This window comes from Erinaceus europaeus, chromosome 12 (genome assembly GCF_950295315.1).
Source record: "Erinaceus europaeus chromosome 12, mEriEur2.1, whole genome shotgun sequence".
NCBI classification, from domain to species: Eukaryota; Metazoa; Chordata; class Mammalia; order Eulipotyphla; family Erinaceidae; genus Erinaceus; species Erinaceus europaeus.
Window position 1 is genome coordinate 76104534 of NC_080173.1, and position 23535 is coordinate 76128068.

General features: G+C 49.6%; 1 protein-coding gene across 2 annotated transcripts in view; it reads left to right on the plus strand.

Moving 5' to 3' along the window:
* Window positions 1–17037, plus strand: part of SLC13A2 (solute carrier family 13 member 2) — a 110277-nt gene extending 93240 nt beyond the window's left edge. For both annotated transcript variants that reach the window (XM_060204006.1, XM_007530736.3), the window contains exons 2-12: window positions 4889–5017; window positions 7333–7469; window positions 7566–7771; window positions 9086–9266; window positions 9381–9503; window positions 12826–13044; window positions 13253–13341; window positions 13605–13726; window positions 15106–15267; window positions 15901–16038; window positions 16442–17037. In XM_060204006.1, the coding sequence (XP_060059989.1) occupies window positions 4919–5017; window positions 7333–7469; window positions 7566–7771; window positions 9086–9266; window positions 9381–9503; window positions 12826–13044; window positions 13253–13341; window positions 13605–13726; window positions 15106–15267; window positions 15901–16038; window positions 16442–16600 (1635 nt within the window). In that variant the 5' untranslated portion in view covers window positions 4889–4918 and the 3' untranslated portion in view covers window positions 16601–17037. The remainder of the gene's footprint in view (window positions 1–4888; window positions 5018–7332; window positions 7470–7565; window positions 7772–9085; window positions 9267–9380; window positions 9504–12825; window positions 13045–13252; window positions 13342–13604; window positions 13727–15105; window positions 15268–15900; window positions 16039–16441) is intronic.
* The last annotated feature ends 6498 nt before the right edge of the window (window positions 17038–23535 follow it).

The following is a 23535-nucleotide window of genomic DNA, read 5'->3' on the forward strand; positions in this document are numbered from 1 at the left end:
TTGTGATACTTCATTTATTTTTCTGCACTTGCATCTTCATTGTGAAATGGAAATACTAGGCTTATACCTCACAGAGAAGCTGAAAGCCACTAAAAACCAAAATAAAACAATAAAAAAAAAAACATTTTGACTGGTGGCACTCAGTGGTAGAGAGCAAGACTAGAAAACAGGTGGGTTAAGAGCTCAATAGTGGGGGGGGGGTGGACAGTAGCGCAGCAGGTTAAGCTCACATGGCACAAAGTGCAAGGACCAGCTTAAGGATCCCAGTTTGAGCCCCCAGCTCCCCACCTGCAAGGAGGTCGCTACACAATCTGTGAAGCAGGTCTGCAGGTGTCTATCTCTCTCCTCCGCTCTGTCTTCCCATCTTCTCTAGATTTCTCTGTCCTATCCAACAACAATGATAGCAATAGCCACAATAATAACTACAACAATAAACAACAAGCGCAACCAAAAGAAAAAAATAGCCTCCAGGAACAGTGAATTCCTAGTGCAGGCACCGAGCCCCAGCAGTAACCCTGGAGACAGAAAGAAAGGAAGGAAGGAAGGAAGGAAGGAAGGAAGGAAGGAAGGAAGAGAGAGAGAGAGAGAGAAGGAAAGAAAGAGAGAAAGAAAGAAAGAAAGAAAGAAAGAAAGAGAGAAAGAAAGAGCTCAATGGAGTGTAGAGTGTGGTGCATCTTTTTGAGTGCACATGTTACTGTGTTCAAGGATCTAGGTTTAAGACCATAGTCCCCACTTGCAGGGGGGAAGCTCCATGAGCAGTGAACCAGTGCAACAACGTATTTCTCTCCCTCACCCTCTGTCTTCCTCTTCTCTCACAATTTCTCTTGGTCTCTATTCTAAGTAAATAAATAAAGTTCAATCTCAGGCTGGGGAGATAGCATAACGGTTATGCAAAAAGATTTTCACCATGCCTGAGGCACTAAGAGTTCCAAATTCAATCCCCAGCACCACCGTAAACTGGAGTTGAGCAGTGCTTTGATGGAAAAAACAAAATCTCAGTCTCAGGCACCTAATATGCCAGAGCGATGCTCTGACTCTGCATGCACGTATATGTGTGTCCATGTGTGCATGTCATCAAAAAACAAGGACATTTAGCAGCCCAGGAGGTGGTGCAGTGGATAAAGCACTGAATTCTCAAGCCTAAGATCCTGTGTTCTATCCCTGGCATTTCATGTGCCAGGGTAATTTTTTCTCTCTCTCTCATGAGTGAAATTCTTAAAATGAATAAATGCTTTTAAAAGATAATGGACTTTTTATTTTGATCATCACCAAGGCTTTACTGCTCCAGGCCAACGTTTTCAGGTACAAAGAGAGATATGGGGCCAGCAGAATAGCACGTTTGGGTAGTGCACTGCTTTGCCATGTGGGCAACCCAAGTTTGAACCTAGCTCCCACCACACTGAAGGAAGTTTCCACATTTTGGTCTCTCTCTCTCTCTCTCTCCTGAAAAAAAAAATAAGAGAAAAAAAGAAAGAAAGAAAGAAAGAAAGAAAGAAAGAAAGAAAGGAGAGAGCGAGAAAGGGAGAGGAGGAAAGACACTACAGCACAGAAGCTTCCCCCAGCTTCTGTGGAGCTGCTCAAACCCGGATCACATGCATAGCAAAGCAGCTCCCCTCCCAGGTGAGCTCTCTGGCAGCCCACAATAGACATTTGGAATGAAACATGCAGAGCACAGTTTGGATCACAGCAGTCCTCAGGACATTCCTATAATCTTTAGAAGCAAAGCTTTCTTGTTGAATCATCAGATCAGCCATCTGCCCCACTCTACCCTCCCACCCCCGACCCCTTGTCTCTAGCCAGAGAATTGTGGAAGGGCAGGGTGGGGGGTACTAGGGTCCAGAGGAGCTGGCCTACCCTTAGCCCAGGGGAGGTTGAAAAACTGGCTGTTCAATCATTCAGGTGAGGAAGTGGTTGAGCAAACAGCAGCTTCAGCAGAATCAGACTCCCTGAGGGTGGGGGCAAGGAGGTGGGGCAGAGCTCTGAGCGAGGGTCAAAGTGGCCCCACCCTTGGAGCCCAGGAGTTCATATCCTGGGTGAGGAGATAGGTAGTGGAGGTTTGTTTGGTGGAAACAAAGTGAGACAGCCTGGGCTTCCTATGACCTGACTCCAGGCGCCTCCACCTGGAGCACAGGGAAATGGGAAGCAGTCTGTGGCATGGGCTCCATCTCCACTGTCTCACCCCCTAGTGCTGTGGCCTCCAGCCAACCACTGATCTAACCTATAATAGGGGGATTAATGTACCCTCTTTTTTTTTTGCCCCCTGGGTTATTACTGGGGCTTGGTGTCTGCACCATGAATCCATTGCTTCTGGAGCCCATTTTTCCATTGTTGTTGTTGCTGTTATTGTTGTTGTTGCTGCTCCTGTTATTGTTGTTGGATAGGACAGAGAGAAATGGAGAGAGGAGGGGAAGACAGAGAGGGTGAGAGAAAGATAGACACCTGCAGATCTGCTTCATCACTTACAAAGAGACCCCTCTGCAGGGGAGTCGGGGGTTAGAACCCAGATCCTTGCACTTCACACTATGTGCACTACTACCCAGCCCCAAAATGTACCCTCTTTAATGGCTAAGTCTACAGTATCAACACACTGGAAAACACCCGGCTCCTGGGCGCTGGGCGGTGGCGCAGCGGGTTAAGCACACATGGTGTGAAGCACAAGGACAGGCTTAAGGATCCAGGTTCAAGCCCCGGCTTCCCACCTGAAGGGGGTCACTTTACAGGTGCTGAAGCAGGTCTACAGGTCTCTATCTTTCTCCCTCTCTGTCTTCCACCTCCTCTCTCCATTTCTCTCTGTCCTATCCAACAACAATAACAACAATGATAAACAATAAGGGCAACAAAAGAGGGGGGGAAGCCTCCAGGAGCAGTGGATTCATAGTGCAGGCACCGAGTCCCAGCGATAACCCTGGAAGCCAAAAAACAACAACAAAAACACCCAGGTCCTGAGACCTGCTCAGTAAGCAGCGGCTTCCTCCTCACAAGGCCACTATGGGGTCCTCGCCAAACACTAGAGCCTTAGAGCACTAAGGGATAAGCACAAGCCTGTACCAGCTAGAGAGCAGGAGAAGGGCAGGACAGTTGAGAAGAGGACTCCATCCCCACTGACCCAGCAACCAGTCCCTCACTTGCTGTAAAAATTGCTGGGGAGCACCCCTGAGGAGCCAGGATGTGGGCCTGCAGGCCTCCTTCTAGCTAATGATTCCCCACCTTCACCTCCAGGCCTGCACAAACTGTCAAGGCTGAATGGCTGACTTCCATTTCTGCTCTGAGGTCAGATGTCTCTAGTCTTGGGGGGGAAAGGGGAGCCTCCAGTACCCAAGATTTACAAGACTCCGACTTGGAGATGACCCCTAGTTCCTTGCACAGTGTAGGCATGGAAAGACCATTTCATAATCTCTCACTGGGAATGACGCTTTCTGGAGTGGTGCAATGCTGCACCATTCACAGGGTAGGTTTGGGACCCTCTGCCATTCCTAAGAATTCATTCAGGAAAGATCTGTTTGGGACTGAATAGATATGTCACCTGGTAAGGTGCCTGCCTTACAATGCACAGGGCCCAGATCTGAACTTTGGCATCACATCAGAATGTCATGGCCCAGAGGAGGCTTCAGGACTATGCTTTATCTCTCTGTGAATCTCTCTTGAAAAGGCTGACCTGGAGCCATGAGTTCTCACACATGGGAGGTCCCAGGGACAAGGAAAGAAAGAAGCAAAATAAAGGAAGAAAGGAGAAAGGAAGGGAGAGAGGGAAGGAGGGAGGAAGAAAGAAGAGTTTTGTTCTGAAGCCTGCTACGTCCTGAACTCCAAGAATCCAGATTTCACAAAACTGGCTCCACCCTTAGAGAATTCAGTGCTTAACAAAGGGAACGAGCATGATCAAGTCATCCTACAAATATTCTCACTGTTCCTCACCAATTTTTTCATACAGAGAGGCACAGAGCACAACACCAAAGCTTCCCCAGGTGCCATAGGACTCCCATAAGTATGCTGGGGCTAGAACCTGTGCCACCCATACAGGTGCCTTCCCAGGGGACCTGGCACCAAACTGGGACCCGTACAGCGTAGGCCTGGTCTTAAGCCTCCTGGGCTGGGTGAGCCTGATACCTTAACTCCAGATTTTCCAACCCCTTCTGGTGAGACGATTATAATGTCTAGATTCCTCAAGGCCAAAGACAAGGTGCTAAGTTCCTTATTTTGTTTCTTTATTTCCATTGGGAAATAGGATGGGGTGGGGGATAGCTCACTTTTCTGTGTGCATGACCCTGGTTCAAGCTTGAACCTTATTTGTTATATTAGAAGAAGCTTTGGTGCTATGGTGTCTATCTATCTATCTATCTATCTATCTGTCTATCTATTTCCATCTTTATCTCCGCCTCTCAGTATTAAAAAAAAATTTGGCAGGGGGGACACTGGGCAGTGGCACATTTGGTTAAGCACACACATTACCATATGACAGGACCCTGGTTTGAGCCCCCAATTCCCACCTGCAAGGGGGAGTCTTGATGAGATATGAAGCAAGTACTGCAGGTATTTCTCTCTCTGTCTCTCTAGCTCTCCTTTCTCGTTTTCTCTTTGTCCTATCAAATAAAGGGAGGAAAAAAGAAGAAGGGGAAAGTGGCTGCCAGGAACAGTGGATTTGTGCAGGCGTTCAGTCTCAGCTGTAACACTGGTAGCAATAAAAAAAAAATAAAAAGATTAATTTAAAAAATAAGACAAGAAAAGGAGACCTTGGGTCTTGGGTTTGGGAAAGAGTGAGTGTGGGTTTCCCAGGTACTCCCCACACTGTTACGAACAGATTGCTTTCTCTGAGGGCAGGAGGTGATGTGACTCTAGGATGGAAGCCTACCCGCCTACCCCTTCCAACAGCTCTGCTGCCCCTCTCCCACAGGAAGCCTACTGCGGCTATGCCATCATCCTTATGGCACTCTTCTGGTGCACAGAGGCTCTGCCCCTGGCCATCACTGCTCTCTTCCCAATCATCATGTTCCCCATGATGGGCATAATGGATGCCTCTGAGGTAAGTCACTCCACCCCTAAGGAGAAGGGCTCCCAGAGATAGAGGGAGCTCTATTGATACCTTAAGATGCTGGTGACCAAAGAAGCCTCCTCATAATCCTAAGCAGAGTGCACAGGAGTCCCTGCCTCTGACTGGCAGGACAGGGAGCACCAAGGGTAGAGTCACCTGGAGGGAGGGAATTGTTCCCCATGTGTGTGTGACTGGTGTCAAGAGTCAACTCAAAATAGAAGCGGGTCCAGGTGATGGTACACCTGACTGAGCACATATCTTACCATGCACAAGGACTTGGGTTCTAGGCCCTGCTCCCCAGCCCATAGGGGGAAGCTTCACAAGTGGTGAAACAATGCCGCAGTTGTCTCTCTTTCTCTCTCCCTCTCCATCTCTCATTCTCCTCTCAATTTCTCTCTATCCTATCAAATAAATATAAATAAAAAGAGAGAGAGGAAGAGAAGAACAGATGGGCACTGGAAGTGGTGAATTCATCATGCAGGCAGCAGGCCCTAGTAACAACTCTGGTGGCAAAAAAAAAAAAAAAAATCAAACAGAAACAGAGGAGTGATTAGACTTAGGCTTGGGAGGTGGGAAGACCTGCAGCCCAGAGTTTATATTATTCTAGGCCAGTGATTTTTACTTATCTATCTATCTATTTAGTTATTTTCTTGGTTTTCTAAAAAGTATTTTTATTTATTTCATTTCTGAGAGAGATGCAGAGAGAGAAAGACACAGCGAGAAACACCAGAGCACTGCTCAGCTCTGGCTTACGGTGGTTCAGGGGATTGAACTTGGGACATCGGAGTCTCAGGCATGACAGTCTTTTTGCATAACTATTATGCTATCTACACCCACCGGATTTTTATTGATTTATTAAGTATGTATTTATTTATGAGAAAGAGGTGGGGAGAGAGAACCAGAGTATTACTCTGGCATTTGTGTCTCTGGAGACTGAACTCAGCATCTCCAACAGTCGATCCACGGCGTCACCTTCCAGGCTGCATGTTCAATGGTTTGTTTTGTTGTTGTTTATTTGTTTGAGATTCACCTGGCCTTTTTAATTTAATTTTCTAATTTTATTAGTGATTTAATAATTACTTACAAGATTATAAGATTACAGGTATATAGTTCCACACCATATCCACCACCCAGCTCTGTGCTCCTGACCCCAGCAGTAATCACTGAAGTCTTAGACACAGGTTGACAAGCTTTTTGTGTGTGTGCAAGTTCATGTGTTTTAATCATCTGTATTCTACATGGGAGAAATCATATCATAGTTATCCTCTTTTAAGTATTTATTTTATATTTTATTTTATTTTTACCTCCAGGGTTATCACTGGAGCTTCATGCCAGCACTATGAATCCACTGCTCCTGGTGGCCATTTTTTCCATTTTTATTGGGTAAGACAGAGAAAAATTAAGAGAGGAGGCCTGCTTCACTGTGATGCATCCCTGCTACAGGTGGGGACCCAGGGGCTCGAACCTGGATCCTCGAGCAGGTCCTTGTGCTTAGTACTATATGATCTGAACTGGATGTATCATTGCCCCACCCTTTATTTTATCTTATCTATTTATTTATTTATGTATTTGCCAGAGCACTGCTCAGCTGTGCCTCATGGTGGTGTAGGGAATTGAACCTGGGGCCTTGGAGCCTCAGGCATGAGAGTCTCTTTGCATAACCACTATGCTATCTACCCTACCCCTTTATTTTATTTTATTTCATTTCACTTCATTTTATTTTAATGAGAGAGAGATACAGAAAGAAAGACCAGAGCACTATTCAGCTCTGGCTTATGGTGGTGCCCGGGATTGAACCTGAGACCTTAGAACCTCAGGCGTGAGAGTCTTTAGAAGAACTATTATGCTACCTTCCCAGTTCCCAAGCTCACTAAGCATAATCACCTTTAGTTCTAACCATTTTGTTCTGAAGGTCATGATACTGAACAGTGCATCAGACCAGCTGGGGAGAAAGGGCTGGTTAAAACACGGATTTCTGGGCCCACACTTTCTAATTCAGTAGGTCTAGAGCCTAACCATCTAATTTCCATCAAGTTCCAGATATGTGACGATACTGAGGACCACATTTGGAGAAGCCCTGTTCTGGTTTTTAGAAACAGCACTAAACTGTCTATCTCCCAGCCCATGACTAGAAACACTAGGGAAGAAAGGATGAGTCCGGCATGGAGAGAGGAACTGAGTTAATACTGACTCTATGAACAACCCAAGTTCCAAGAGACCAACTTCTGTGTGTGGAGATGTCGGCGCCAGCATTCTACCAGTCCCAGAGTCTTCCAGCCTCTCACCTGTCCCTGCCTCCCCACCAGGTCTGCATTGAGTACCTGAAGGACACCAACGTCCTGTTCCTGGGGGGGCTGCTGGTCGCCATTGCTGTGGAGCACTGGAACCTACACAAGCGAATTGCCCTGAGCGTGCTCCTGATCATTGGGGTGCGGCCTGCCCTGTGAGTCCCCACCAACCCGAGACCATGAGGGGAAGGTGGCGTTTGGAGCATCTGGTCTCTGCAGGGATGTCAGAGTGCCCTTCTGTCTGTCCCTAGGCTGATCCTGGGCTTCATGTTGGTCACGGCCTTCCTGTCCATGTGGATCAGCAACACGGCCACCACGGCCATGATGGTACCCATCGCGCAAGCTGTCCTGGAGCAGTTGCACCAGGCACCCACGGGCAAGGATGTCGAGGAGGGCAGTGACAACCCTGCCTTTGTGCTCCAGGAACCAAGTGAAAAAAAGGAAGGGTCCAAGCTTGGTGAGAATAATGAGGCCAGCCGTTACTACCTCCTTGTGGTAGCACAATAACCAACTTGTCCTAGTTTGCCTGGAACTTTTCTGGTTAATTAATTAATTAATTAACTTATTGCCACCAAGTTATCATTGGAACTTGGTGCCTGCAGATAAATCCACTGCTCCCAGCAGTCATTATTTTCCTTTCATTTTTTCCCCCCTTTTATTTGGTAGGACAGAGAGAAACTGGGAAGGGAGGGGGAGGCAGAGGAAGAGAAACACAGAAACACAACACCTGCAGCCCTACTTCACGGTTCATGAAGCTTTCCCCTGCAGGTGGAAAAAGGAGTTTGAACCTGGGTCCTTGTGTATGGTAATGTGTGTGTGCTCAACTAGCTATGCCACCTGCGTGTCCCAGCTATCATTCTATGTGTTCATTTATTCATTTTTAATATTCATCTATTTGTGAGAGAGAACCAGTGCATCACTCTTGCATATGTGTTGCCAGGCATCAAATGTAGGACTTCATGCTTTAGAGTCCAACATTTCATTCACTGCACCAACTTCTGGTTCACTATTTATTTTATTTTACCTCTATTTTATAAACAATGTGAATTTATTTATTTATTTATGAGATATGGAAAGAGAGAGAGGGAGAAACAAAGCATCTCTCTGACACATGTAATACCAGTAATCAAATTCAGGACCTCATGCTTGAGAGTCCAACACTTTAGACAGTGGTTCACTTACTGGGTCACTTTTTTTTTTTAATGGGAAAGGGGGAAATAGAAAAAGATAAGGAGGGGAGAGAACAAATCAGAGCAGTGCTCAGCTCTGCCTTATGGTGGTGCCAGGGATTGAACCTGAGACCTCAGAGACCATAAGCAGGAAAGTCTTGTACACAAACTACTATGCTAGTCTCCCTGGCCTATGTTTCTGGATTTAAAAGGAAAAGTCCCATGTACTAGGAGCCTCCTGGGTCCTTGGTAATTTGGGTCCTGATGTGGGGTTACTATGGCAAACAGAGCTGGAGTCTGGGTGGACCTTCTGATTTATTGTGGGACTTGAATAATCTTCCTTTCTGTGCCTTAATGTACCTTTTTCTCAATTGATAATTTGGGCCAGATGGTAGCTGAGAATCATTCCAGCCAGAGACTGGGGAGGGGATGGCCCTTGTACAGTTGAGAGCTGCCTCTGTCCTCCCTACTGCCCATGCCCATCCTCCCCCCACCCCAGGTCTGGAATCCTTACTGACAAGGAACCCAGAGGTGACAGAGCTCCAGCAAGAGTCCCTGGGGGTCCTGCGTCCTCTCCTCACCTGAGCTCCTTTTGTTCCCAGATATCAGGCAGATGCACCCTGAACCACCTGCTGCCACAGAGCCAAGAGCACAGAAAAATCAGGAGCAGCTGCGCTTCAGCCAGGGCATGAGCCTGTGTGTGTGCTACTCAGCCAGCATCGGGGGCATCGCAACGCTCACTGGCACTACACCCAATCTGGTGTTGCAAGGCCAGGTCAACGCGTGAGTGGCTAGGGGAGGGGGGTGCTGGAGGACCTGCACTCTACTGGGAGAGCAATGAGGTGGGATGGTGGCCCAGTAATGTCACACAGCAATCAAACCCTGCCCCCCTTTCAGGCTCTTCCCAAAGAACGGCAATGTGGTGAATTTCGCTTCCTGGTTCGGCTTTGCCTTCCCCACCATGGTCATCCTACTGCTGCTTTCCTGGCTATGGCTGCAGGTCCTCTTCCTGGGTTTCAAGTAAGTGATAAAGGGATGAGAGAAGCTCAGGGACCCACCTGTGCACTCTGGGGGCTTCTGGTTGGGTCCAGCTGCCTTCTCTAGGTAGCCACTGTGAAAAATGAGTGAGAAAGTCTCTCTTTCTCCCTCCCCACCTCTCTTGCTCTCTCTCTCTCCCTACCAAGCATATTCTGTATACTTGCCCCTGGCCCCATTTAGTGGGCAAAGAGTATAACTCCATTGAACAGATGACAAACCTGAGACTTGAGGTATATAACTAGATGTGTTGGTGCAAGGGTTAAAAACCACGTCTCCTGATGTCCAGGCTAGGTCCTATCCTGACTTTTTTTTTTTCCAGGGTTACTGCTGGGACTCAGTGCCTGCACTACCAATCCACTGCTCCTGGAAGCCATTTTTCCCCTTTTGTTGCCCTTGTTGTTTAGCATTGTTGTTGTTATTGCTGTCGTTGCTATTAGATAGGACAGAGAGAAATAGAGAGAAGAGGGGAAGACAGAGAGGTGGAGAGAAAAATAGACATCTCTATACCTGCGTCACCGCTTGTGAAGAGACCCTCCCCCCCCTCCGCCCCCCGCAACTGGGGAGCTGGGGCTCAAACCAGGATTCTTACTCTGGTCCTTGCGCTTTGCTCCACGTGCACTTAACTGGCTGTGATACTGCCCAGCCCCCACTAGGTCCCATCCTGTAGTGCTCCCTAGGTGTTTAAGGAGCACACAGGTGGGGTATAGTCACCCACAAAAGCACCTGTTCTGTGCCTAGCCTGGTGCTGAAAGCTGAGAATCCTAGAAGACACAAGTTACCTGAAAGGTGGTGGCAGGTGGGGCCAGGACAAAGGCAAGTCTAGGTGCTGTGGGAGCTCAACCCAAGGCAGTGAGCATTCTCAAAGGCCAGAAGGACATGCTCTAGGGACTGAATCTTGTAGAACTAAGTCAACCAGGTGGAGACTAGAGAGGGGGAGGAACTCTGCTGATTTCTTACCCAGGGGAAACCTGATCCCCAATTAAAACCCATACCAGAGCCTTTGTGACTGCCAGAAAGGCAGGTTAGCACCTGTTGGAGGGAGGAGAGAAACACCACAGGCAGGGGCAACAGTCTGTACAAAGGTACACAGGCAAGAAAGAACACCAGTGTTTGGGGACAGGGTGGGGGTGTCTAGTTCTGTGTGGCTGAGCATAAAGAGCAAGAAGGACGGGGTCTGAGAGGTGGCACACCATGTAGAGTCTGGATCTTGTTTTGTACTGTACTTTTTAGCAAACATCTTTTTGTTTGTTTGCTTTTAAATATTTGTATTTACTTACTGGATAGAGACAGAGAGAGAAATTGAAAGGGAAGGGAGAGAGAGTGGGGGAGAAACACCTGCAGCACGACTTCATCACTTATGAAGCTTCCTCCCTGCAGGTGGGGACTAGGGGCTTGAGCCAGGTCCTTGTGCATTGTAACATGTGTGTTCAACTGAGTGCACCACCTTCTGGCCCCTGGACCTTGTTCTTGAGACCCAAAATTCTAAGCTGCTTTCATTCCTACTTCTAGCCACGGAGATCTGGTAGCCACTAGAGCTCTTAGTTGAAAAGCATGTGAGGGATCTATTAGAGTCAAGTCTGAGATTGATTAATGATGTCTGCTACAGGAAATTTTAAAAAATTTTAATTAATTTTTTACCAGAGCAATACTCAGCTCTGACTTATGGCAGTACTGGGGATTGAACCTAGGACTCTGAAACCTCAGACATGGAAGTCTTTTTGCATAACTATTATGCTATCTCCCCTGCCCAGGAAATGAGGGTTTTAAGAGAGCACTAAGAGGAGTGTCCTGAGTGCTATTATGGGGTGAGTTGTCCCAAGCATTGAAAATACTGTCGCTATACTTTGGCAGACCAGCATTTTTTTTTCCCCCTCAAGGATTATCGCTGGAGCTCGGTGCCTGCCCAGTCAATCGACTGCTCCCGGTGACCCTTCTTTTCTCTCTTTTTTTCTTTCTCCTTTCTATTTTTACTTGACAGAAAAGAGAGAAATTGAGAGGGGTGGAGAGATAGAAAGAGAGACAGATATTTGCAGTCCTGCTTCACTGCTTGTAAAGCGTATCCCTTGCAGGTGGGGAGCGAGGACTCCAACTACCCAACTCCTGAGCAGCATTTTTTTTTAAAGATAGAAACAGAAAGTCAGAGAAAGTGAAAGAGACCACAGCAGCAAAGCTTCCTCCTGCGTGATAGGGACTGGGCTCACACCTGGGTTGCACACATGCTCTTTTGTTAGTCATGGTAAACTTGGAAAAATTGCTTAGGCTAAATTGAGACTGGAGGCCAGTACAAGGAGAGGCAGTTGTCAAGGAGACCAGCATGGTACTAGGCATGAGGGGGTTGAAGTGGGGTTCAAAGATGTATGAAATATGGTCTTTGTCCTAGAAGAACACACAATCCAGCAGGAAAGTTGAGACTTGTCCAAGTAAAAAGTTGAATAAATATTTTTTAAGAATCTTAAAAAAAAAAAGTTGAATGTCCATTGGGAGAAAAGAAACTATACTCAGTTGTGGGGACCGAGTGGTAGCATGATGGGTTAAGTGCACATGGCGCAAAGCACAAGGACCAGACTGAGGATCCCAGTCCAAACCCCTGGCTCCCCACCAGCAGGTGGTCACTTCATAGGTGGTGAAGCAGGTCTGCAAGTGTCTATCTCTCTCTCCCTCTCTGTCTTCCCATGCTCTCTCAGTTTCTTTCTGTCTTATCCAACAACAATGACAGCAATAACAATAACAGTAATAACAACAATAAACAATAAGGGCAACAAAAGGGAAAAAATATCCTCTGGGAGCAGCCCCAGCAATAACCCGAGAGACCAAAAAAAAAAAAGAAAGAAAGAAAGAAAGAAAGAAAAGAAAATAAACTATACTCCGTTGTGATAACTACCTTGTAAATCATTATTTCTCCCATGAAATTGACCTGGAAAGGGGGGGGGGGAGTTACCTGTCAACCCAAGTTAAGCCAGGGGCACATAGAAATGGGCTAATGGCAGGGAGGGACAGAGAGGGGTGGTGAGTCAGGGCCAGAAAGAAGCCTGAGCTTTCAAGTGAAAGGTTCTCATCACTCTGGCCAAGAAAGGGATAAACACAAAGGAAACGGTAGCAGGACTGAGCCACTGGGGCAGATGGGAGAGTGCCAGGCATGGGGAAGCCCAGCATGTCCCCCACCAGACTCATCTCTGCTAAGTAAGAGCCCCAGCCCCCTGCAGAGTCTTCTGCTCTTCTTTCAGGCCTCAGGTGGCCCCAGGGCCCTAGCATAGCAACCCTGCAGTGGACTCCTTACGCTATATCACCGCCCCTCTGCCTGCAGCTTCCGGAAGAACTTTGGCATCGGGGGACAAGCGCGAGATCAAGAGCGGGCAGCCTACCGTGTCATCCAAACAGAGTACAAACTGCTAGGCCCCATGACTTTTGCTGAAAACGCTGTCACCATCCTCTTTGTCATCCTGGTGGTGCTCTGGTTCACTCGGGAGCCAGGATTTTTCACTGGCTGGGGCAACCTGGCTTTTGCCAAAGCCAATGGAGAGAGGTAAGCAGCGCTATGGAGGTGAGAAGGGTTCTTCTGGAGTTCTGATTGAGGGAAGATTGGAGTGAATAGGACAGGGGAAACACCTGAGGGGGGGGGGTGTGTGAGAAGGAATGAGCATGTTTGGAAGGGAGTCCTCTTCACTGCCTTCCACCCCATGACCCTGAGCAGTCCTGAGCCACTAAGACTGCCTTCTGTGCCCCACCCACAGCATGGTATCTGACGGGACTGTGGCCATCTTCATCGGCATAATCTTGTTCATCGTGCCTTCCAAGATCTCACAGTTAATTCAGGACCCAGGTGAGCACCCAGATGCGGGCAGGGAAGGGCATTGGGGCAGCCCCACCTGCCAATCTGGGATGAACCTTTGACTCCACTAGGCAGGAGACTGGGACACTTGCCAAGGGAACAGGGACTCAAGACAGAATCAAAATGTTGCAGAACTGAGGGCTCAGCTCCTGCACACCTTAAGCTGGAGTCCCAGAGAGCACCAAGTGGAGAGCACAGACAGCCTGTCAGCTCTTACTGACCATCTTCCTCCGCCTGGGGCTTGGGGGGTATAGAGAAGCCAGGGAAGCTGAAGGCCCCTCCTGCCCTCCTCAACTGGAAGACTGTGAATGAGAAGATGCCCTGGAATATTGTGTTCCTGCTGGGCGGTGGCTTTGCCCTGGCCAAAGGCAGTGAGGTGAGCAAGCCCTGCCCCCTCCCCAATCTGTTTAGGGGAGATCCAGTGGCAGGGGAAGGGGGAACTGTGCTTCTGCTGCATGCAGGGGAGACCAGCACCCCACATAGGGCACCCCTTTGTGACTACTGGGGTGTCAGGCTATAGCCACTTAGGAGGTGGCGAGAAAGAACACAAACTATAGATACCATCTCCCCCACCCCCTCAGATTCTCAAAGTCAAAGGACAGAGACTTTTCTCAGTGACCTTGCCTAACCTCCCACCCCAGAAAACACCATAGTGTGAATGTCTGCAAGGTCTGTGTGTATTGTGGCCACCAGAGGGCGACATGGTCATACCCAGCCCTACTCTGGTGGCACCAGAGCCTTCATCTGCCCAAACCAGCATCCCTGGGCCTCCGTGTTCTGTCTGAGATCATTGACTGCACAGACAGGAGACAATTTTCCTGGGTCAGGTGTCGGTGTACAGGACTCCTGGGTCTTCTCTCAGTTACCAGCACAACTGAGGGAAGAAAGAAGGGGGACAGTACTGTATGAGACATGGCCCCAGTCCCCAGTGATTCACTTTGGCACTAGAGTCACAGGCAGGGCAAGCCCTGGGAGGTCTTCTGACCCTATGGCCTGTCCTCAGCCTCCTGTAAACCTCTTCTCCACCTCTTCCAGGGCCTTCCCCCTGTCCCCTTAACTTTATCAAGGTCCCCTCTGTCCCAGCCTCCTGTTGGGGAGTGGGAAGAACAGAGGACAGGCTAAAGTTGTCTAGGGCCCTCCAGAGAGCAGGCATAAACAGGGCAAAGTTTCTATCCCTTCCAGGCCCCATGGTTTCCAGAAAGACCTTTTATTTATTTATTTATTTATTTATTTTCCCTTTTGTTGTCCTTGTTGTTTTTTCATTGTTGTAGTTATTGTTGTTGTTATTTATGTCATTGTTGTTGGATAGGACAGAGAGAAATGGAGAGAGGAGGGGAAGACAAAGGGGGAAAGAAAGACAGACACCTGCAGATCTGCTTCACCGCCTGTGAAGCGACTCCCCTGCAGGTGGGGAGCCTGGGGCTTCAAACCAGGATCCTTAAGCCGGTCCTTGCGCTTTGCACCACGTGCGCTTAACCCGTTGCACTACCGCCCGACTCCCCAGAAAAGTTCTTTTGACCATACTTTCAGCTTCTCACGGGATCCCCCACCCCCACCCACCCAGCTGCTCCTCCAGCACAGAGAGTGGCCCTGCTGTCCTAGCTGGGTCTCTGTGCTCTTGACTCTGAAGACTCCAGAGACGTGTGTGCAGGGCATAGCACCCACCCACAACTGCTTCTGCACACAACTCCCTGGGCATACACAGCCCAAGCAGCTGGGTTCTGACCCTCCTGCCCTCACCAACTCTTCCCACAGGAATCCGGACTGTCTGAATGGCTGGGGAACAAGCTGACTCCACTGCAGAACATTCCAGCCCCTGCCATCGCTTTTATCCTCTGCCTCTTGGTTGCCACCTTTACTGAGTGCACCAGCAATGTGGCCACCACCACTCTCTTCCTGCCCATCATGGCCTCGATGGTGAGCTGGCCCTTCAGCCACACCTCCTCTAGGCAGCCTCTGCCTTTCTACCCACTCCAGGGTCCCACCTCTGAGGTAGTAAGTGACCTGTCTGCACCTCCTCTCCTTTCCTGGAGAGGACTCTGAGCTACCTACCATAACACCTCAGGCTCTCTTGAGTTGCCCTGGGACCCAAGGCCCTGTTGGCCTCTGACTCACTCCCTCCCTGCTGACATCACCCCGAGAGTATCCTGATGGAGCTGGCTGGTGGCCTCACCCACCTCCCCAACCCAGTTCTGGTCATTCCTGACAGGATGGGATGAAATTGCTCCCCAGAGCGTCCCCAGCCCCTTCTTCCCCACTGTGTTTCCCCGCAGTCTTTGATGACACCCCCCCAACCCCTTTGAGATCTGTTTTATGGGCCCCTCCCCTCTCCACACCCCAGAGGGCAGGGCTGCACACTCATCCCCTCCAGAGAGGTCAAGGGGCCCTGCCCAGGTCACCTGGTGCCTTTGGGCAGAAGTAGTGATGGATTCAGGGTCAGAGTGTTGGGGGATGGGGGCCCTTCAGAGAGAGGAGCTAGATAAACGGGGTCCATGCATTCCCCTCTATGTCATGGACTGAGGTCAGCTCTGCCTTGCTATCCCCGTCCAGGCACAAGCCATCTGCCTCCACCCTCTGTATATCATGCTCCCCTGCACGTTGTCCGCCTCACTGGCCTTCATGCTGCCTGTAGCCACCCCACCCAATGCTATTGTCTTCTCTTTCGGGGGCCTCAAAGTGTCCGACATGGTAAGTGCAGGGAGACTGCTGCTCCCCAATAACCCTGCTGTTCTGTTCGGTGAACCACAGAGTAGCAGAAAGCCACTGAGATCCAGAGTTGAGAGCAAATCCCATCTGGTCTGTGGGACCCCTGGCATGGTGGGGCATGATCACCAGCTGATGCATCTTGGCCAACCCTGCAAAAGGGAGGGAATTCAGGGGAGGGGCCAGGCAGTTGGAGAGCTAGACTCAGAGATGAGGGGACTCAGGCCCCAGAAGCACCCAAGGAGGCCGCCACCTCCTAGCACTGGCAGCAGAACCAGAGGCAGGAAGATTGCCTGGCATTACAAGTCAGACCCAAGGAAGCACTACCCAGAGAGCACTTGCTGATAGCTCAGAGACCTGCCTGTCACACTGGCTCTCCTCACACCAGGCACGGACGGGATTCCTGCTCAACATCATCGGGGTGCTGGTCATCACACTGGCCATCAACAGCTGGGCCTATCCCATCTTCCAGCTTCACACCTTCCCTGGCTGGGCTGACCACAACAGCACGGTTCAATGCCTGAACACCACTGTACTTGGACCCTAGACCAGGGTGAGCCTGGCTGAGACTAGGAAGGCCCACCCTGCTCCTACTCCTCTGAGCTGGAAGTGGATGCCCCAAACTCCATGGCAGACAATGAGAGAAAGGCATGTGTGTAAGCGCATGTGTCAGGACGGTGTGCGTGCACCTGTGTGTGTGTGGTGCGCGTGGGGGTGTCTGAGAGGGGCGTTGTGCACTTGCAAGTGAACCTGGGTGTGTATGCTGAACAGTGCACATGTGTGGGTTCACAAGTCATTCAGCACACCTTTTGTTGGCACCCCAGCTTGGTGGTTATACTGCATTATATTTATTAAAACTCAGGGTTGGGGTGACCTAAGGAGCAAGGCTGACCAGTGGTTACGGCAGAGGTCTCCTCATTCTCCTGGGGTCTGGGAGCAGGATCCGATGCTAGCCACATTAAAGTTTTGTTTTGTTTTTTTCAATAGAGTATAAGCTGGTTTTTCACAACTTCCAGGGTTGGTCTACCAGATGAGAGGGGACCTGGCTCTTGTTCTGTGTGACAGCCCCCTGGGCATACCTCTCACCCAAAGGAAAAGGTAATGGTCAGGAACCCCTGCCAAGGCCCATCGGAGTGGGCGCAGCCACCCAGGGAAGCAGCACTGACATCACCTAGCCGGCTAATTGGGAGCTGCCAGTCCCTGCGTGTCTTTGGGAAAACCGGCCTCTGTTCCCAGAGCACTCCCCAGGCATTTACATAAAACCCTCTGCCCCTGCCAACTCCTCACAGACCCTTCCTCCAGCTGGAAAAACCAGTCCCACTGGCCTCAGGGAAGCAGAATGACCCGTGCAGGGTGCCTGGGATGGCAGACCCTCACCCCAAATGGCAGCCCGCTGCAAGAAAGTTACAAGTGAGACTCCAGGAACAGACTCAGAACTCACAGGGCCTCCCAGTGCAGGAGCAGCAGTGCCCCACACCCCACTTCTCCACATGAAGGCTCCCTGAAAGTCAGGGTTTGCATTTATGTGGTGGGAGGGGGAGAGGAAAGGATGTGATCGCACTCACCAACCATTCTGGGAGTTCACCATCTTTAGAGACTGGGGTTCACCTTAGGATCTGCCCTAAGTCTCCATCACTGTAGACAGCAACATGTGAACCTCACATCTGTTTAGACGGAAGTTTCCAAATCTCATTCCAGTTCCTTCCCACTATGGTGGAAGGAAAGTAAGAGATTTCTCCTCCTCCTTCTTCTCCTCCTTCTCTTTCTCCTTCTCCTTCTTCTTTTGGAGAGAGAGGCAAATAGAAGGTGAAAGAAGCCACAGCGATGGGGGCCTGGCAGTGGTGCACCTGGTTAAACGCACACATTACGGTGCTCAAAGACCTGAGTTCAAGCCCCTGGCCCCCACCCCACTAGTGGTGAAGCAGGGCTACAGGTATCTCTCTGTCTCTTTCTCTCTCTATTTTCTCTTCCCATCTCAATTTCTCTCTGTCTCTACCCAATAATAAATAAGCAAATATTGATTTTTTAATCTTTATTTATTGGTTAGAGATAGCCAGAAACAGAGAGGGAAGGGGGAGATAGAGAGGGAAAGAGACAGATAGACACCTGCAGCCCTGCTTCACCACTTGTGAAGTTTTCCCCCTGCAGGTGGAACAAATATTGATTAATTAAAATTTTTGATTAATTAAAATTTAAAAAAGAAAGAGAGCACAGCAATGAAGCTTCTTTCGATGTGGTGGAGGCTGGGATCAAGCCTGGATCACACACATGACAAAGCAGTGCACTATCCAAGTAAGCTATTTCATCTGTCAGAGGAGGCGTTGGTCATCATTCTCCTGCCCAATGAAAAAGGAGGCTAAGTTGTGAAGAAAGAAAATCAGAAAGGCTCTTCCTCTTGATTCCACCTGGGCAGGGCCCTGGCTCAGTGCTCCCAGAGTTGGGGGGTAAGGGGAAACACAGTGGGAAGGGGGATGCCATGAGGAGAAGGAAACGGCTGTCCCCAGGGGACAGGGGATCCTGACAGGACACGCCAGATAGCCAGCGGAGTGAAGAGTGTCAGGAGCCTGGCTCCGCCCCCACCCTGGCCCCCCAGGCTGGCATTCCTCTCTCATGAAACAGTCATAAATCATGGCTCCCACCCAGAACCTCACTAGGATCCCACCCCCAAAGCCTTAGGCAACAGTCCCCACCACCCAGAAAGGGCCAGCCCCGCCATTGTGGGACTCCCCCAGTGCCTTACCCACAATGCAGTGGGTTCCTCAGGAGCAGCACCAGCCCCATCAGTGCAGAGGGCCCTCTGTCACTTCCTTTTCTGCTGGGAGACCACAGTCCATCCCTGGCCAGAGGAAGAAGTGAGTGTATTTCTCAGGGGTACAGGCCCCCCATCTACTGTGCTCAGCTCCCCTTCATACCTCCCTTCATCCCCCTCAGTCCTGCTCAGAGAAGGCCAGGTGTGCACTGTGGCCACACAAGAGTTTGGAGGTAAGAACTGCTAAGGGGAGGAAGTGGAGAGAAGCAGCTCTGAGAAGTCTGCCGTGGTAGGTGCCCTGGCAGACCTCAGGGGGTTAGACCTCCCCAAGATAATCAGAAACCATCCTCCTCAGCAACCAGGAGGGCGGACAGGACAGGAATGGGAGGCACCTGTCGGCCTAATCACCATCATTAGCTGGGCAATAAAGAGGCAGGGACCGGGCCAGCCTTTGAAGGAAGGGCCTGTCAGCCAGTTCAGGTTCGTGCAGGCAGCCTGGAAGCTTAGCCCCTCCTCACACACACTCCAGGCTGTGGCAGGTGGATGGGGCACTGCAGGGCCCAGAGTCTATACTTTTCCTTTCCAGGGCACCTGAACCCCTGTACCCTGGGCTTCCAAAAGGCACCAAAGCACCAAGGAGTTTTGAGTGTCTCCTAATGGCTGAATGCTATGTAGCAAGCTTCCTGCTTAGAGGAGATCTATGGACTGAAAATAACTTGAGGCCCGTATTCCTGATGCTGTGTCTATAGTTCCTAGTGCCTATCAGTGGCCATTACAAGAATGGATGGGTATATCAGAAGCATCAAAGACCTTCCTGCTCCTGGAGTGTTGGCTAGACTGCCTTCAAAACCTTTCCCTCTAGAGGACTGGGTGGTAGCTCAGTGGGTTAAGCTCACATGGCATGAAGCGCAAGGACTGGCATAAGGATCCCAGTTTGAGTCCCCAGCTCTCCTCTCCCCACCTGCAGATAACCCTGGAGGTGAGGCAAAAAACTCTTTCCCTCTTCTTCTGCATGGAGACTGAGCCCAGGGCCTTACATATGTGCAACACCTCTCTAGTGAGTGGTGTCTCCAGGATAATTATTTTCTTTTTTTAAATTTCTTTATTGGGGATTAATGTTTTACAGTCGACAGTAAATACAATAGTTTGTACCTGCATAGCATCTCCCAGTTTTCCACACAACAACACAGCCCCCACTAGGTCCTCTGCCACAGGATGATTGTTTTTTTATTCTTTATTTTTGAGAGAGGGAGAAAGAGAAATTGAGAAGCAGGGAGAGAAGAGACAGAGAGAGGGACGCCTGAGCACCACTCCACCCTCCATGGAGCTTCCCCTAGTGGTGTACGTGGTAGTCCCATCGAGTGCTAGGACTGAGACCCAGGGCCTTACTTGCACAGTTCACTGGACGAGCTCCTTCCTAGGTCCTTTCCAGACTGCGTGCAGAGTGCTTTGTGAGCCCGAGACAGCATCCTGACTTCTCTGGGTCAATGTAACCTTATGCTCAGCAGAGAAGCCCAGATATCTGAAGCAATTCCCACAGTAACTCCTACAAGTGCCTTTGAAGTTCCCACAAGTGCCCCTGTGTCCCTCCTCCAGTAGAGGTAACTGTGGTGCCAGAGAACCCAGCAAAAAATCCACAAGTCAAAAATCGCAAAGAGAAACCTAGCTGGATAGGAACTGGGTGCTTGTTAAGGAGCTGAAAAGGGTGGGACAAAAAAAAATTTAAAAAAATAAAATAAATTTAAAAAAAAAAAGGGTGGGACTTGGACTGTTGATCCTACCCTCTGGACTCACCTTGTGTGGACCTTAAGCAAGGGTGGCCCTAAGGACTAGAATCCTCAACCCCAGAGAAGGCTCCCAGGTTCTCAGGCCTGAGCTCTTTGTCTCCCCCAAGTCTCCAGGAAGGTTCCTTACTGAAGGAGAATGTGCAGTATGAGAGAAAGATAGTGCAGGCTGGGGGCTGCGCCAGGGTGAACCAGCTAAGGATCTGTCTGGTGGCAGCTTACAGAACATGCCCCTGAAGCCTGGTCCACCCAAGCCATGAGGTCACAGTAGTGCAGAGAATCTGGTGGCCTCAAAAGGGTGAGCCCTCAACCCAGGGAGGTTTGAAGAGGAGACAAACCAGGGAGAGGGGGAGAAGGGATAGACTGGAGTGATTGGGGTGGGGACTCTAGATCTAGAGTTATTACTACTGCCTGGGAGGTGGTGCAGTGGATAAAGCACTGTACTCTCAAACATGAAGTCATAAGTCCGAACCACAGCATTTCATGTGGTTCAAGAGTGGTAGTTCTTGCTCTCCTTATCTTTTCTTTATAAATTAAAAAAAATAAATAAAGGATTGAGGAGTAGTCCGGGAGGTGGCACAGTAGATAAAGCATTGGATTCTCAATGACGATGTCCTGAGTCCAATCCCTGGCAGCACATGTACCAGAGTGATGTCTCGTTCCTTCTCTCTCTCGACCTGTCTTTCTCATGAATAAATAAATTTTTTTTTAAAAAAAAAAAGGCTGGGGATATAACATGATGGTTACACAAAAAGACTTTCATGGTTGAGGCACCAAATGTCTCAGGTTCAAGCCACTGCACCACCATAAGCCAGAGCTGAGCAGTGCTGGTGGGGGGGGGGGGGGAGTTGTTACTAATGGAGGAAATCTACAAACATGTACACATGGAACCATGGATTCTTGGGAACACATAGCAACTCACAAACATGCTTACATCTTAAATACAACCACACACAGAGAGACACACTGCTGTGTGCAGTTGCTCATTGCCACTCACTTCCCTTTACACACACACACACACACACACACACACACACACACACACACACCACACACTGCTTGTTTACACCTCATGGAACACCTGAGTGTTCACAGCAAAATCTTGAGTGTAGAGACTCTAGGTGATACATTATGTCACCCTGTAGCACCACAAACTTAATGCCCACCCACATTTGGCACATGTGATCATGAGAAGTGTAAAAGACATGCTCATGCACAGGTTCACATTTACTGACACTGATGCCAGTGGGCACACACACCAGCACTGCTCCTCCCCTCCTCCATCCTGTAGCAGGAGGGATTAAGATAAGACAGGAGAAGCCAGCCTTCCACCCAGCAGGACTCTGACAACAGCCCTCCCTACTGGACAACCCACCCCCTCCCCAAGCTTGGAAACTCCCTGGATTTCCCAGGTCAGCCAACCAGAACAGGCTCAGACCTCCCTATGCAGTGCCTCCACCACACACCCTTCACCAGGTTGGCCGGTGTTCCTCCATCAGCCAAAGCCAAAGAAAGCCTTGCCTGTTTCAGGAAGCCCACCCTGATTAACCTCACTCCTCTCCAACCCTTCCTGGACAGGGAATGGTCAGCCCTCAGGGCCTTCTGGCCTCTGCAGATGTTTCCAAGCATCTTCCAGGGCGTCAGAGTGGGACTTGGGAAGCCTGGAGGATGACAGACTTGGTCCTGGGGAGCCACTCTGGGGGAGATAAGTCCAACTTAAATGAGCAGAAGTAAACAGAAGGTGGCCAGCTTTGAAGTGGGGTACAAGGATGCAGAATGGGGGTGCCTCCTCTATATAGTGGGGCTCTAAATATGTCTCCTTAGGGCCAGCAGGGCAGATACTGATCCCTGGACTTCCATCCCCACTCACTGCTGCTGCTTCAAAGCAGGCCAGCCCCAGGCAGAGCCTGGTGGCAGGTAGTGACCTGATTCTGAACCCCAGCATCCCTGTTCGTAGTCTATTCAATCCCTGTTCCCAGTCTATTCAAACACCAAGCTCCAGATTGTCCAGATCAGAGCCCAGCTTATCTATATCTGCAGGTCCTAAAATTAGGGTGCTGGAGTATGCAGGGCCAAGCCTCCAGAGAGAACTCCTTTCCAAGAGGAGCAGGGCCTATGCTGCAGTCACCAGGGTCGAAGGTACATAGCAAGACAGAACTTCAGGTTCCAGGAGGGAATTCTGAGTGGCTGGTGTGATGAGAGAAGTTGGTTCTCTGTGGGGACAGAGGAAGAGGAGAGAGACCGCACAAACCCCATTTCAGTCCAAGGTCTCCTCAATTCCTCAAGTCAAGCAGTTCCCCAAGGCTCCTGCTTCTACTTCAAGACTGCATGCAATGAGGAAGTGAGGCTTCCTGAAGGAGAGAGGGAGCCAGAGTCCGCACCCATTCCCCGGGCAGAGGTGGATCCTGGCTCAGGAGAGAAAGAAGTTCATCTCACCCAGCAGGAGCAGAGTCTCACTGTGGGAAGGTGCAAACTACAGGGTGTCCCACCAACAGCAACACAGCCTCAATCACCAAATACTTCCCTGAGTCCCTGAATTGATCTGTCTTTCCTTGATTTTTAAAGATATTGGAAATCATTTTACTTATCGGTCATCTGTGAGTTTTTGATCTGGGAGTTGTTTATTCATGTCCTTTGCCCATTATTCTTGGTGTATTTTTTTTTTCTGTGAAGTTGTCTTATCTATTTAAGATGATTTTTTTTTTTTTTTTACCAGAGCACTGCTCAGCTCTGGCTTATGATGGTGCAGGCGATTGAACCTGGGACTTTGGAGCCTCAGTCATGAGAGTCTCTTTGCATAACCATTATTTACCCTCTGCCCTGAAATGTCTTATTTAGGAAAGCTATTTATATATAAAGGGCAGGCCTGGACTAGGAGATAGCATAATGGCTACAAAGTGCGGGCCCTTGTCTATCAATATATCACAACATTTTTTTCCAGGCCATTTC